At 35.8% G+C, this 17,066-nt stretch overlaps 1 protein-coding gene across 1 annotated transcript in view; it reads right to left on the reverse strand.

Annotated features, from left to right (window-relative positions):
* The window catches only part of ZNF407 (zinc finger protein 407), a 459,175-nt gene that overhangs the window by 270,453 nt on the left and 171,656 nt on the right, over positions 1-17,066 (reverse strand). Inside the window, exon 4 of the mRNA XM_012465418.3 lies at positions 12,920-12,994. Within this exon, the coding sequence (XP_012320841.2) occupies positions 12,920-12,994 (75 nt within the window). The remainder of the gene's footprint in view (positions 1-12,919; positions 12,995-17,066) is intronic.

Here is a 17,066-nt window from a genome sequence, read left to right on the forward strand (position 1 = left end):
ATCTTCAGTGATTCTCTCAATATAAGGTCACAAATAAAGCTACAAATTATGCCACTAAAGAGAAAAAGGAACTCCACAGCCTGTACAAGTACAACCTCACTGGGCCACATCAACCTAAGTCACTATCACGAAGACAATGGCAGATGATGGAGTTTGCTAGAAGAGTACACGTGTGAAGGCACTGACAGCATGCACGCGCAGGTGAGGTGAGGAAGGTCAGCACGATTCTGCAGGGTTCTGCTGCTGTTCTCACAAGGAGGGAAAATATCTGTAAAGCAGAGTTCAGTGACAAACCAAACACCAGAGGATTCGGAGAGAAAGTTCTCTCGACTCAAAGTCACACCTGGCAGCTGGCATCTTTCTATCAAAATGCCTCGATTTCCTAAGACAGTGCTAATCAACATTTCGTCCTCAGATGGTGCGGAGCTTGATGACATCCTGGTAACAGGTGAGGGGGCAAGTCAGCACCTGAAAGCCTGGCGGCAGTTCTCCCTCCTGAGATGCCCAATTCAAGAAGGCTTGCACTCCTCGACAAAGAGCACACGCTGACTCACGGCCTTCTCTAAGGTCTTTCCTCCAAGGAAAATACTTCCCGACAACATGGCCAGTTGATTTCGGTTGAACTGAAATTTCCAGTTCCCTCCTCTACCAACCGAAAGTTATAGAAAGAAAAACACTTCCTAAAATGAAATGTGCCAATCAAACTCTTCTCATCACAGTAATGAGCTAAATAGCTGCTCAAGTTATTTCACCACTGTTATTTCAGATAAAATCTTACAATAATGCTAATAATTTTCTAACAAATTACAGTTTTGTTGAAAGTAAGTATCTCGGATATCTTTCAATATCCAAGAAGAGAATCATCTTTCAACATTCAACAAACTTTTCTTCTTTACTGAATGGGGTAGTTTTTGTACTAACTAAAGGACTAAATAAAAATTCCAAAAATCACTTTTTCTTTGTTTACACATCAAGCATATGGTGTGAATCACATAAATGTGAGAAATCATGATCACACCTCAAGACACAAAACTACCTTATTTATTCATTCAGTAATAAACACTTGTGAATTTAACACCAAACCTGAAAACTAGAAATACTACATTTCAGACTGTGATTTATCCCAAACTTGTATTTCTAGCCAACAATGATTATATTCCTAATTTTTAAAATTATTTATCTTCACCAACTCCAGCAGTTGGATTCTTTTGACAAAATTGTTTTGTTTTTAATCACTTTCTTCAAATATTCTAGAAACATACAATGAGTAAAGAAAGAGAAAACAATACTGAGATTCACATTCTGGGCTCTCTCATTGCTTAAGAGCTCTGTCACAGTGGTCTCTGAACAAGTCCAATTCAAAATACTCTACAGAAATTTAAGTTGCATTTCTTTACTTAGGCATCAACAATGTTATGGATGTTAAATCTACAAAAGTCAATAGCAAATAAATAAGAGAGGACAGCTGTGTGTATCAAAGACATTTTCTTTAATCTGATGAAGTGCCTCATAGGTTCTGTGAGACGCGGAGAAACTGCTCCACAATTGACATGGTCCTTGTGACCCTCTTACGGCTTCAACCAGAGCAGCTTGGCTTTTATTGATTTTACACAGTTATATTCCATGTAAGTTTTAAAATTGTTTTTGTTTCAGCTAAAGGAAAAAGGTTAATGATAAGAAAACCAAAAACAAAGAAATTAGTTTGTAAATAAATATTTTCATATTCTATCTCTCAAACACACTGAAACTTTGAAATATGTTCATATATTGTCATTACTGTAAGTATTAATTTTAACAATAAGCATTGGGTTCATGCTGTTAATTAACATTTCTTCTAATGTTCAATATTATCATAGTAACAATATTAATTTTTTAAAAGGTAAATGCATAAATTTTAGAAGATTTGTTATCCTGAAATCAGTCTGCCACTATCTAGTTGCCAAAAATATATGGCATATCCATGTTGTATAATCATAAATATGAAAAGAGAAAAAGGCATTCTGAACACTACAATGCACAATGACAATGAAAGGAGAAATTATTGTTTTAATTAACTTCAAAGAAAATTTGGGTCTCCTTTAAATAAAAACTTTCATCTACATGGTCTGCTGAATCTGCTAGTTCCCATAATCCTTTGCTCTGTGTGATTAGCATAAAAAACAGCAAAGATTATTAAGACCTTCACAACTAAAAATTTCTTGAATGTTTTTATTTAAAAATTAGTACCTTTAAAATGGTAAAATTCTATACATAAACAGTATGATTGTTTTTATATTTTAGAAATATAAATTCACATCAACTTCACCAAAATCTGCCAACTGAAGAGGGGAAATGTTGTCCTAGCATCACAGGCCAGAAAGAGACATTCATTTAAAGTACAATGAACTTGAGGCTGACTTGGTAAGTGGCAGTACCATATAAAGTTCCATAAAACTATGTGAGGTGCAATACCACTGAGACTGTGTATCATAAATTAGGCCAGCTGAGTGAAAGTCCATCATGAAGAAGAAAATTCTCAATGAAGATTTTAGTATCCTAAATCCAGTAGTATTTACTGAGTGTGAATCTCCTTCTTTGAAGCTCAGACAGGAATGAGAAGCTGTCTAGCCCGCAAGAAATTAACCATCTAGTCTGGAGACAGGACAAAGGCCTTTTTAAAAGGAAGTCAAAATAGAATTGCGCTACATCAGCATTCTAAGTGGTAAGATGTGACTATATGGAATGGAAATCTAGGGAAGACATCACACAGTAAGTGAGAAAAAAATCTGAGCCTTGAAAATAAAGTACACACTGACCCTGGCCTAGAAGACAGGGAGCCACAGCTTTCCATGTGGCAGTGAGTGAAAATACTAACAGCGTCGATAAATTCTCATCAGCTTCACCAAAAGCTGACACATTTCACCAAGGTAAGATCTCTTCTCATCTCACCTTGACCAGCCTTCTTCCACAATAGGCTTACTGCCCAATGCTATGTCTAAGAAATTATTGACAAAACAAGAAAAAACTGGATTAAATTAAATATCGATGGAAATGGTTATTTCCCTGAAAAGCAGATCTTTATATTGACATCATATACTAGAAGGATTTCTAAATAAAATTAGTTTGACACATATGAAATTAACAATATTTGACTGTAAATGTCAAGTTCATATGATTCAACCTGAGGAGGTAGCAGTATCTTAAAAGTATCAAACAGTGCCTTAATGCTCTTGAAAGATTAACTGAAATGACGGACAGACATCCCATAGAACCTGAGGATGACTACAGATCAAGATGTCTCAAATGGGATTATCAATCATCTGCTTGATTTCTCCTAAGAGTAAGTGCAAGAAATCACCACAGTGTTAGTAGAGGATCCCTTTGTTCTAAACTCAGAGTAGATCAATCATGCAGGTGGCGCCATGACCAAGAACTGGGGGAAACCCTGTTGTAGAAATGACCCATGTAAACACTTCCTGTGTCCTATCATAGCACTGCAGCATACTGAAATAAAAATATATTGTTCTTATAAAAATGATCAGATTGCTTTGATGCAACTTAACAAAAATTACTTCAGATAGATTCTGTTTCCTGAAAATTCCTCACAAAAAATTTTAATTTGGACTTTGATAATCAACTACCAAGACATCATAAATATAAAGAACTGCTCACAAAAACTCAGTACTGTATAATGAAACTGTATCAAAGTTGGTAATTAGGAATAATTGAAGGCTGCAGTGAACATATAGCCCTTTGTTCTCTTTAATTCTGGCAATGACTGGGAGTTAAAGATAAGAGCTTAAGGCATATTGTAGTCAGAGTCCAGCTGTATAAGCCCCAGTGTTCTGAAAGTACCTTAAGTGACATAAAAGAAAGAGTGGCCAAAAATATTCTAGATGCCAGCTGAAGAAAAACACCTAAATTCTTCAAAACTTAAAAACAGCAGATAATCTTACACCCTAAATCTGAGTGATCCACGAGACTAAATAGTAGTAGAAATGAAAAATCCTTTAAAAATACATTTGTCAGACAACAATGTATTATTACACATAGAAGCAACTAGAAGGTTCATACTACAAACGGTATAGTTCAATATCTCCACAGAATTCAATTTGATCTTATTTCTATATAAGAGGCAAGAGAATAAAATAATTCTCATTTTAGTAAAGATTATCAGAGTACTCACCATTCATCTCTGGTCTAATAACTCACTGAACTGGTACTGAATAACTTAATTATAATGTATGCAGTATTACTGCAGTCTTTTTTATTTCTTTTTGGGAAGATGGAAGGAATAAGATAAAGGAATTTCTAATCTAAACATGTATTAACATATATACTACTTTTTATTCTCTAACGTTCCATAGGAATGTGATGAAAAAGAAGACCAATTAGAGATAGAGTAAACAAGAAAAGGACTCAGAAGACAGCAGCCAGGGCGTCAGATTGGGACTTGAAATAAATTCATGATTTGGACTGGCAACCAGGAGAGGCGGGATGTTATATGAGTATATTGGAGAATAGGTAGAAGAAAAGTACAGAGGAAAAAAAACAGATACAAAGGGTAAGGGAAGGATGTTAACAAAATAAAACAGGATTAAAAGGGTTATTTGAGAGAAAGAAACTAAATTAGCCACTGCAGAAGGGAAGAGACCAGGCAGCAAACCAGGGAAAAGGAGGTGGAGTTCTAGGACAAATGCCACAGCAACTTTGCAAAATCACCAGCCCAGGCTCTTTCCCTGGGCTCTCCACTCCACATTGTCAGAGTTAACAGTTCCAAGGAGTTCTCAACTTCGCTGGCTCTCTCTTACACACAGAGGAGAAGATGACTGGCACAGCAGCCACAGCCTGTTCAGCTGGATTCCAACCCACTTCCCAGGTTCATCCTGATATGCCCGTATTCTCCTCTCCACTACAGCGGCTTCCGCCAATGAAATACCTTCACTGTGACCGTCTCCTAAAACAACGCAAACAACTCTGAGATCTTAGTTCTTTACCTCAGACCACTCTCCCCAGCCCTATGCACAGGGTCACTGAGCTCCAGGCACAGCAGAACAAAACACACCAAGCTCTCCCACACCTCCCAGAAAACCTGGAATGTGCTCTCCACTGGGACTGCTCTAACCACCTTTCAAATACAACATGGCCCTTCCAGGGGGGCTTTCCTAAGCACTCATCCCAAAGTAGCACCTCTCCCAGGCACTCCCTGGAATAGCATCCTATTTACTTTCATTAGTCTTATACCTACTGAAATTATCTTTTCTTTTATGTATGTCTTGTCTCTCTATCCTGACCTGTGACATCAAACCCAAGAATAAAGTCCAGAAGAACAAAAGCTGTGTCATCTACAAACGCTCTAGACCACCTAAGTCTTAGAACACAGAAGTAAATGTTCATTGAGAGAATAAATAGGTGAACAAATAAGAAGCCCCATTATCACTCACCCCCACAAAACCCCCTAAGCAGGAATAAAAGTTCTGTCTCTTAAAATTTGTCACATATTATAAATAACTACAAAATGATATTTCCTAAAGAAAAAAATCATAATATTCATGTTTATTAATGAGATATTTTATTTATTTTATATTAATTGTATTTTATATTTATCTTATGAATAAAATAATACCCAGGATACACAGAAACTTCCTACATTAAAACTAAGGTATGAATCTTAGAAGCAATAGAAACAAAATCCATTTTCTGTGACATATACTACTAACACTTAAAAACTCACTACCTCAGCTGGGCGTGGTGGCTCATGCCTGTAATCCCAGCACTTTGGGAGGCCAAGGTGAGCGGATCACAAGGTCAGGAGTTCAAGACCAGCCTAGCTAACATGGTGAAACCCCATCTCTACTAAAAATATAAAAATTAGCCAGATGTGGTGGTCTGCGCCTATAATTCCAGCTACTCAGGAGGCTGAGGTAGAAGAATTGCTTGAACCTGAGAGGTGGAGGTTGCAGTGAGCCGAGATCCTGCCACTGCACCACAACCTGGGCGACAGAGCGAGACTCTGTCTCGTAAAAAAAAAAAAAATCTCACTACCTCTATCATGATAACTTCTACTAAAGTAGTAAACTGTGGTGTTTATTTTTTTAAATATAACCAAGATATACTAAAAGAAACAGTATTTTTTGTACAGCTAGAGAGCAAGGACTATGGTATAAAGGGCAAGAAATCCTTTCTTTTCCTCAGGAGTACTTATTAACTGAGCTTACTCAGCAAACTTAAGAAGCAAGCACGTTTCTAAATAAATAATTCTGGGAAGTAAAAAGCACCACCGAAGCACTACACGGAAGTGCACAGCAGTTTCCTACAACAGAGCAAGGACGATTAAAATACACCTAATCACAGGGATGCATAATGCTCAATACAATGCCCCCAAAACCAAATGGCTAAAGATATATGCAGAAAAATGTTGGTTTTACTCAAAAACAATTTCTATTGCAAAACTGCCCTTGAGTTACATGAGCTGTGATTTATGGGAAGTTGCTAAAATACATTGCTGAAATAAAATGGGACTTCCCCATAAGGAAAAAATAAATAAAACTGGAAATAACAGTAGTAAATAAAATACATTCCTTTAAGGCCATCCTGCTCACTAGAGATGGATCACAATTTTGGCCATGAGCTTCCCAGCAGTAAAAATAAAGAGGAAAACTCAATTAGATCTATGATTCGCTAGTAACAAAGGCTAACAAATTGTTCTCAAAGTACAACTTTCTCTGGAATAAAGACCAGAGAGAAGTAACTCCTCTGAGTCTTAAAAGAAAGATGCATTTCCGTGAAGAGCATCTTAAATACTACCTTACAGTAAGTATGTTACTCTTATAAGGTTACTTCTTAAAACAGTCTTAAATTGAAGTCATTGTCATAACTGTGCAAAATCAGCATAGTCAATTTATTGAAGGAAGAAAAGGAAACAAGGCAGTGAAGAAGAGCAGTTCTCTCGCAATGGAAACAACTGGAAGTACATTAAGAAACGAATAGAAGAAAGAAGTAATCATGATATCCAAGTAAATTATCTGACAAATACATGGAATCAAGATATTTTATGTCACTTTTGACCATGTAACTGATGCAGGAGTACCGGTGACAGTGCCTCCTAAGAGCTGAGGAACCCTATGGAGAGAGAAGCCTGAAGAGAGGATTCTCCACCGCCCCCCTAAGGAGCCATGAGTATCTGCCTGCAATCTTGAGATTCTGCAGCACAGATGCTGACTTTTGTTAACTTTCACCCGTAAAACTTACGAAGCAGAAGTTAGAAAGTATTCTTGTTGGCAATAAGACATTGGTGACGAAGCAACCACAGATCATCTAAATTACCAACAGAATTACCCATGGAATTTAGAAATGCTTCCAAATCCTGGCAAGATAACTTTAGTGGAATATGCTGTCACATGTACCTTGGTAAATTATTGGTTTATTAGCAAATACAATATAAGAGAAATTTTCTAAAAATAAACACTTTGGCTTTAGATGAACTGATATGACTTCTAGCTATCTTTCCATGTAGAAGAAATTTATCTAGCAGGGCTATCATGCTATTAAATTCCACTTTTATGGTTCATGCCTGTAATCCCTGCATTTTAGGAGGCCAAGTCAAGCAAATCACTTGAGGTCAAGAGTTTGAGACCGGCCTGGCCAACATGATGAAACCCCATCTCTACTAAAAATACAAAAAAATTAGCCAGGCGTGGTGGCGAGCACATGTAATCCCAGCTTCTCAGGAGGCTGAGGCAGGAAAATCGCTTGAACCCAGGAGGCAGAGTGTGCAATAAGCTAAAATCGTGCCACTCCACTCCAGCCTGGGCAATAAGAGCAAAAACTGTCTCAAAAAAAAAAAAAAAAATCCTACTTTTTCACAATAAAACCAGGTCATGTGATCATAGAGTCCTATTTATATTTAACTGTTTACAGGTTAAGAGATGGAAAAAATGAAAAAAACAAAAAGAGTTCCCAGCTCATTCAAAAGCAGTAAGTCATCAAAACATAACCTCCTTCCCCACTCATCAAAATAAGCAACCCAGGATGGAAAGAACTGACATGTTTTCCTCTACTTTGGCCCAACAGAATTATTTCTTGTGTAAACATTTTTTAAAGTGGAGAGATGCCCATGAGCACTTTATTTTTCCTAAACTAACCCTCATGGGAAAAACAAAAGAAAAAGAAAAAGAAAAAATACTGCTAACCATGCAGAGAAAAGAAGAAATAAGGGAGACTAATGAGCAGTGGGTAAAGGGGAGAGCCTGAAGCCTGGACACACAGGTGACTGGAAAGTTTTACAAAGAATATTCCAGAAGGAGCCTATAAGGAACATATCAAACAGAACAAACTATCACAGCACATCCATTAGAATAAATCACCCATTTCAATGATAAAATGGAAAACAGTATTGACCTTATAGAAATTCACCATGGAGTAAATAGAGGAAAACTGTTTTTCCTTTAATAAAATACGTGCAACAAGAACAACTTAGAAGTTATTTCTTTAAGTGGAAAACAGTGACAACTGTGACTCAGGAGGTAAATCATATATGATGAATAGAATATCTTCTAATAAGAAAAAAATTTAGTCTATTCCCCAATAAGTTCTTCAGGGTTACCATGTGCATGTCATGTGCCATGTGCATGCCATGTGCCATGAGTGCCATGTGACATGTGTGTGTGTGTCATGTGCATGTCATGTGCCATGAGTGCCATGTGACGTGTGTGCCATGTGCATACCATATGAGTGACATGTGTGTGACATGTGCATGGCAGGTGCATGCACGTTTCCACAGGTGCTGCTGTTTCAGATATTTTCATGATTTATGAAAACAGGTGACGCTCACGTCTAAACTTGAAAAATAGAAAGCAATGATGCCTTTACACTATTTCAACTTATAGATATGCAAGTTTTTGAGAAAAGAGAAAAAAAGGAGGCAAGAGCATCTCCAACAGACCCACACAATGCTTTGTCCTGTAATAGTGGCTTACAATAAATTAGAACAAGCATTTGGGCTCCGGGACTTCTCTCTACAATCAGATTAGGTGAGGTAAATATTTGATTCATCAATAAAATCAATGGTGCTGCTAAAAGAAAGACAGCTAACCCCAAATCCCAAATGTCTCATAAAAGGGGAGAGGCCAGCACACATTTCAGGGCTCAGTAATCCGGCAGGACCTGGGAGGAAATCTTAGCCTGAGAAATAATACGAACAAGCCTTGAGCAGAACGCAGTAGCCTGAACACACGCAACAGCTACGCTGACAACAATGCACTGAGGATAAGAAACTTCACGGACTCCGACAAAACCGGCTGCACTGGAAGAAATACTAAGGTTTTGATCTGAGTATTCACTAGTAAAAACACAAGTACTTTTCCTGGGTTACGAAATTACTTAATGCTTATACTTTATGATACACTCATCTAATTTACAATTCTTCTTTGGTAGTCTTCTGAGTGTATCAGCCTTCTTGAGATCCTGCCAGTGCAGATATCTCCTGACGGCATCCCTGACACCACAAAAGCAATGGATCAGATGCAAAGCTCTACAGGAATCATTCCTCTGTCCTCCTATTCACACAGTCATTCAAAGCCCAGCTGATTTCCAGCACTGAACTCCGAATACCAGTCACTTCCATTGTAATTGCACCTGGCTTTCACAGAAGATATACTTAGTATGGCTGTTCCAATTGTGATAATTGTAGATAAGCTTGTTTTCTAGATTACTATTAGTGAATTCAAAGAGTCATAAAGATGTTTTGGCTTACTTATACTTCAAAGAGAAGTACTCATTTAAAATAGGGAATATTTTCGAATGAGCTTAACTGGACTTTATTATTTTAGAATGTGAATTGAATGTGGTTATATGTAATTGTTTGAATTTAAGTCTGTAAGATTTCAGAAATACTGTAAGATACTACACTAAAATAATTTAATGCAGATGTAGGAATAAAAAAGTATGATCTTACATAAGCCATCAACTCAGGTGTTCATGGAGTCTCAAAGAAAATATTTGAAATAATTTAGCTTTCTGTTTCTAATGATAGTCATGCTGACAAAATTTATTAGATCATCAAACTTTATAGTACAAGTATATGGATTTCTTTGTAATAAATTATAATTTTGCATATATCAGTCAAAGCACAAGGCCTAAATACTTGCAAACAAAATGCATTATTAATTTAATTGTCATAGCCTATTTAGCTAACTTCTATTACTATTTGCTATAATATGCAATGCATTAGAGTGGAGAATCAAATTCAAAACATTTTTAAAAACTGATTACACTATCCTGGAGAAATTAAAATATAGCAAGCTTGCAAAAGTATAACCAAGGCTTTAATGTTTTAAATAGGTAAGAAAAATGTTTAACTTAATTTAGAGAACAGTTATGCCCAGACTGAAGGTTCAGCATGCTGATAAAGGGTTTCTTTGCTGCCTAAACCCACTAGAGAAAGGCAGGAAGGTGAAATGGAAACAAGGAGACTTTGGCATTTCTGGTTCTACATTATACCACTTAAATCTTGGTTTGCTCTAGCTACAGATGTCTAATGGAAAATTATACTGTTGCTGGAGTCCTGGCATTCCCGAGTACTATTTTTCTGTAATAGGAGAGACTGCCATATAAGCAGACATCAAAAACAAGAAGTCCTCTGAAATAAAAAATTTTTTAAAGAAAAAAACAATTCACTCAAAGGTGTTTGGTTTAGAAGAATGTTGCAGCTTGGAGTACTTAAAAGGTACCCATCTGGAGGTGGGTGTGCTTTCCCATTTGACATTCGTTTCTTGATGTTAGGACAAAAACTGTGTCAATATCTGAGAAGAGCTAATGATGTATCAGAGGCAAGAAATTCAATCTTTCTCCTGCCTCAGTTTTAATCTCCCTTTATGTATTCAGGACTGAAATAACTATTCAATAAAAGAAAAGGACAAGTATCCTGGAATGTAAAGAAAAAGGTAAATAAAAAAAAGACACACAGTAAATCTTTGATTCTCAAACTCAAAATCCATAGAGTATGTCTAGTATTTTAAGATGTTTAATACGTGAATACATATACATACACACAAATATGTGGGGAGATTAATTTTTCACTATGAAACAACATGAACAATTCCTCAACTTAAAAAAATTTCTAAGTAAAAAGCAAAATGATATAGTTAAATTAAAAAATGTTTACTATTTAAAAATATATGTTTTCTTTTTACTACTTATAAAATCTCAATCATTTTCATTCAAATTTATTTTGTAGTAAGAGTGGGCCAGACACGGTGGCTCACGCCTGTAATCCCAGCACTTTGGGAGGCCAAGGCGGGTGGATCACCTGACATTGGGTGTTCAAGACCAGCCTGACCAACATGGAGAAACCCCATCTCTACTAAAAATAGAAAAAAAATTAGCCGGGTGTGGTGGTGCATGCCTGTAATCCCAGCTACTCAGGAGGCTGAAGCAGGAGAATTGCTTGAACTTAAAAGGCAGAGATGGCGGTGAGCCGAGATCGCGCCATACCGCACCATTGCACTCCAGCCTGGGCAACAAGAGCAAAACTCTGTCTCAAAAAGACAGTCAGAAAAAATAACAGTTCCATCATTTATTATTTATGAGATATTGAATAAATTATTATTGTATTTTCTAGGCTTTCTCAGGCCTTAGATCCATAAAACTGGAATTATAATGTATTGCTAACATGATCAAAGAAGAATTAATTGAGATAATGTATGTGAAAGCAATGGAAACACAACAATTTCAAATATGTTGTTTCTACATACTTAAACAACACGAAATATAATTTTGACATGTCCCAAATTATTCTTTAAAATATATAGTATGCTTTTAAATTTCAAGAATAATGCATCCCTAATACATTCAATGCATATATTTTGGCTGCAATTATTGAATATAATGTTACAAAGAAAGACAGGGGAAACTAAACATATGGGTGCAAAGGAGGCATCCCAAGATCCCAAAATTTTGACTCGGTAGCAGTCTCTGCCCACACTACACTGCTTAAGAAAACAATATGCCTACAGTAGAAAAGTCAAGTTAAATTCCTATAAACAGAGAAAACACTGCTAAGAGCATTTTATATTTTTAAAAAAGACTATTAAACATTTACAAATATGACTGAAGACCTCAGGCTTCAGAGTAACAGAACAAATTGCATCATTATTGACCTTTGAAAACGGTAATAAAAAACTAAAGTTTCTGAGAGTATCTGTAGAATTTTGGATCCTACCTTGGAGAATCTGAGGGAAGCTGAAAATCCATCCTGTCTCTAAGGAAAGTGACAGTGCTCACACCAGTTTGAGTGAGCTGCACATTTTAAAGATTTAAAATATCAGAAGTAGCCATGCTCACCTGGTAGCTGACACTGCTATATTTCAGTTCACCTAATATAATTAAGTCTATGTGATAAAGCTAATTATGATACAGTAGCAAGAAAAAAGAAAACCTGGCAGTTGATGACACAGTAATTGTAGTGTTATTTTTCATGACATGGCAACTGTAGTATTATTTGTATGACACAAGATGTATTTCTTTTTAATATCAGTAATCTTTAAGTCTACAGTAAGAATTCAAAAATGTTATTTTAAAACCTCAAAATAAGAATACATCATAATAAAACAAAGTTGAGTTTTATGTATTTCTTTTAGCACACTCGAATGCATTTACAGAAGGCAATTCCCTCGAATTTAATTCTTCTACTATTTCAAGGTTGTTTCACAAATTCAAAGTCCTCCAAATGCTTTCAACTACTTCTAGATTCAAGTTTTAATTAAAATATGATGTTAAATTTTTGTGCAACAATAGCATAAAATACGATATTCGACAAAAGCCTACCACAAGTAGAACATGATGAACTGATGTGATAAAAAATCTAGAAGTCACGTCACTAAATAAAGCGAAAATAAAATTCAAATTGTATTTTTAAATGAAAAACATGGATGAAAATTACCTTTCTTTTGGGGTGCCAACTCCATGCTTGCCTAGTAGATGAGTATTTAAGTGCTTCTTCATTACAAAAGCAACCCTAAAAAAAATAAATAAAAGTAATTATAAAATTAAAACTTGACTCTCCGCTAGAAATCTGTACAAAAACTACTAAAGAATAACATATATTTGGAAACTCTGCATAAAAAGAATATTACAGTGTCAGTCTTGCTACATCAAAGCTTCCACACAGGTTAAATATACCGTAGGGCTTAAAAAGAAGAAACAACTGCATGTGAATGGATGGTTCACTTTTTGACTTGGATACACTAACAGTGAACAAAAGAGCACAACAATAATTGTAGTTCTCCAGTCACTGTCTTCACTTCCAGTCGGTACAAAAGATGAAGCAATATCACACTATAACATGCACTGCCCCAAGGTCATAGCACAGTTTAATCATGAAATGAGTTTGAGAAAATGTCATTTTATTAAATATTTAGAGGACTGTAAAAGAAAAAATGAATAGCTTTCATGGAGCTTCCTCTAAAAACATGGTAATAACTTGGAGAGAGGTTTTTAAAATGATGCAAATGTTTACTGTATCTATAGAAAAAAAAAAAATTGAAGTGCCTAGATACAAATAAAACAAACAAATGTATTACCTGAAATACTACCTTATACACAAATCAGCTTACTTAATACAATTTTGTTGACATAAATATGAAATGGACAGGAATCAGCAGTACATGAATGCCATTCTCCCCCTGAACACAGTGCAGTATCAATTTAATTACGTCATGCAATTATTTAAAACAATTTAGATCAGAAACATTCAGAAGCATCAAAACTAAAATGGCTCTCTTGATAAGCAGAAAAAAAATTTACTGTTGTAACTTTCAGTGTAAAAGGGCTTGCAAACATTTTTGTTATTTATGTATTACAGCTGTCCTTCATGAAGTTAATTACTAATAGCTGAAAGGCAACAGAATCTATTTGCATATGTACATGAAAGACATGACATATGCAAAAATATGATTTTAATTAGCATTCTATGATATGAAGGGCTACAAATCAAATTGGCATGTTATAAGATTCTCAACATTAAACACTGAATTCATCTGGACATGTTTGCACAAATGAGCAACATAAGACTATAAAGTATGGTATCCTTGCAGAAAAGACTTGTGACAAAAGCCAAAAGCAAAACAATTTGTTAAAAAATGCTTCTTTTCGAATTTACATGTCAAATTCATTTTGTTTAATTTAATATAATATTAGAGGATCTCAGGTTTAAGGCCAAATGACCATGACTTCTTTATTCAAATAATGCGCTTATATACACTGAAAATAACAATCATCTATTTTATATATTAGGTAATAACAACTATGGACAATACACGCTTTACAACTAGAAATAACTGGTACAAACATCAATCACTAAAATGAAATCATCACATATAAAACAACTGTGATAATATTAAATGCTGAGCCGAAAAAACAATACAAGAAATTCTATATTTGTTACTGCTTGATTTTGACAAAATCACATTTTTCATTTCCTTAAAAAAGAACACAGTAATAACAAGTCCATTTAAGTTTCCCTACTGTCCTCCATTTTCCTATAATTAAAAAAACATAAAGCTAATAGCAGAGAGCAAAGGTTAAAAACCCAAAGCTGCAAAGCACAGCTTATTTACATGACCAAGTATAATTTAAAAGATCTGAACTTAAAAACCACAGTGCAGTTTTTAATAGAAAACAGAATTATTAATTAAAATGTTTAGGTTTGAGACTGAAGCAAAAATATTACATGGCACAGTGGGACAAATGAGAGTAAATAGGGAGAAAAAGCTTTCACCTAATACAATGTCCTAACGTGCTGAATGTCGCTAGTGCTGAATGTTTAGTGAAATAATAATTTTCATTATCATGGAGAAAAAAGGAAAAAGTTTTAATACTATAACACACTTCAATTATGTTCAAATGCAAAATATTTACTCAACCAACACTGGACTTAAAATAAGTACTAATTCTTTAAATTTGGCTTGAGGTGCAAATGATTTAAAAGCCTCAAAATCACACTCAGTTAAAAAAAATACAAGCCGAGCATGACTAGCATTAAATTACTGACCAATATGGACATAATATTGACAGCCATATGTAATTACTGAATGCAGGCTACTCTACACTTACACTGTAACATTATTGTTTTAATATTTTTAACATAACTTTTTAAAAAATATATATACATAATCTAGATATCACTATCACCAGAAATAAAACTAAAATGATCACAAATCTGAAAGCTAGCCAACTGACATGCCTTGCTCCCAATAAATCCTCATTCTTTCATGCCTGATTCCCTGTCCCATCACATTTACTGATCACTTACTACGTGCTAGCTGTGAGGGGTCCTGCGCCTATGATGAGAAAACCAACAGTTCAGGTCAAGCCTTCCTGGAGCATTCTCTACAACCTGTTGCTCTTCATCAGGATGCAGTGACACTAAGCTTGAGCCAGTCCTCCTTTGTGGACAGTGCTATTCATTTCCGCATGCATTTAATTTACGTATTTATTAAAGATCTACATTAAGCAAGGAATAGTTCTAGGCAGCTGTGATACACAGGTGACCAAAACAAATAAAAGTCCCTGCCCTCAAAAAATGTACAACCCAGTGAGAGACACAGACAACAAGGAAAACAAAACGTAAAATATATATCATATTAAACAGTGTCAAGTTGTAGGAGAATAAGTTAAAGTAGAGAACAAGGATCTTAAAATGTCAGCAAGGGGTTGAAATTCTACATTTGGGTGGCTCAGGAATGACACTGAGTGAAGAAGATGAAGGCATGTGGCCTGCAAAGGAATAAGGCCAGCAACTCCAGCAGGAGAGAGCACAATCAGACACCTGAAGGCAGGATCTCAATTCATTCTCACAGCAGTGACATGGGAGCATAAAGCTGGGGGCTGGTAAGTGAGGAAGAGGACAGTCTCATCCCAAGAGATTAGAAAAAAGAGGGCAGGTGAGAATAGCAACACTGAAGGCCACAGCAGCCTCAGCTTTTATTCTGAGTGAGAAGAAAAGCCATCTCAGGCATCTAAACAGAGGAGTGACTTGTCCAACTTACTTTTGCTTTAAAAAAAAAAAAAAAAATGCTCACTGTAATCTCAAACTCCTGGGCTCAAATGATCCTTACACCTTAGCTTCCACAGTAGTTGGGACTAAAGCTGTGCACCACCAGGCCTGGTTAATTTAAAAAAAAAAAAATTGTAGAGACAGGGGTCTCACTATGTTGCCCAAACTGGTTTCAAACTCCTGGGCTCAAGGAATCCTCCTGCCTGGAAGTCCCAAAGTCCTGGGATTTCAGGTGTGAGCCACAGCCTCAATTTCCATTTCAATAGCACTCCTGTCTGCTTTTGAGAGAGAGAGAGAGAGAGAGAGAGAGAGAGAGAGAGAGAGAGAGAGAGATCGATCAACTATTTCGTGGAATAATCCAGTCAAAGATGATAGTGACCTGGACAAAGGCTAGCAGTAAAAAAGTGGTCAGAATTGGAATATATATTTGTAATCAGAGCTAACCAAATTTCTATATTGATTGGATATAGAGTCTAAAAGAGGAATCAAAGAAAGGATCAATTTTTGGCTTGGGAGAAATTGAGCTGTTTAGAAGGCACTTTGTCTGGGACATGCTCAGGAGGAAGCCTCCTGAACATCCAAGAGGCCTGTGGAACAGGAGGCCAGCTCTACTGCTCAAGGCCAAGACCCACGCTAGAACTACTCTTGCTCAAGTCATCCATTTGTAAGCATCTAATCACGTGAAGAAACACCTTTAAATGAAAAAAAAAATAATGTTTTAAAAATACTGATTGACTTGCAAGTATCTGCAAATGCCTGATACAGTTCAACTTAAAATTTGTTTTGGTGTAAAAAGAGCAATGCAGCAGTAATGCCTATACCCTAGCTACATTCCAGCTGAAAACATAATTCGCATTTTAACATTATTTCAAAATAAATTCTTGTACACTAAATACTATATAATAAAGGCTTATTTCTTTAGTCCTTTAGGTTTTAGCACTATAAAATTATTTCAAATTGCGAGTCATGGGAGATGATCTAACTGATCTATTAAAGTACATGCAGTTGGTGCTTGAACAGCATGAGTCTGAGC

Source organism: Aotus nancymaae, unplaced genomic scaffold (genome assembly GCF_030222135.1).
Source record: "Aotus nancymaae isolate 86718 unplaced genomic scaffold, 86718_ANA_hifiasm-v0.15.2.pri h1tg000020l, whole genome shotgun sequence".
In the NCBI taxonomy this organism is placed as follows: domain Eukaryota; kingdom Metazoa; phylum Chordata; class Mammalia; order Primates; family Aotidae; genus Aotus; species Aotus nancymaae.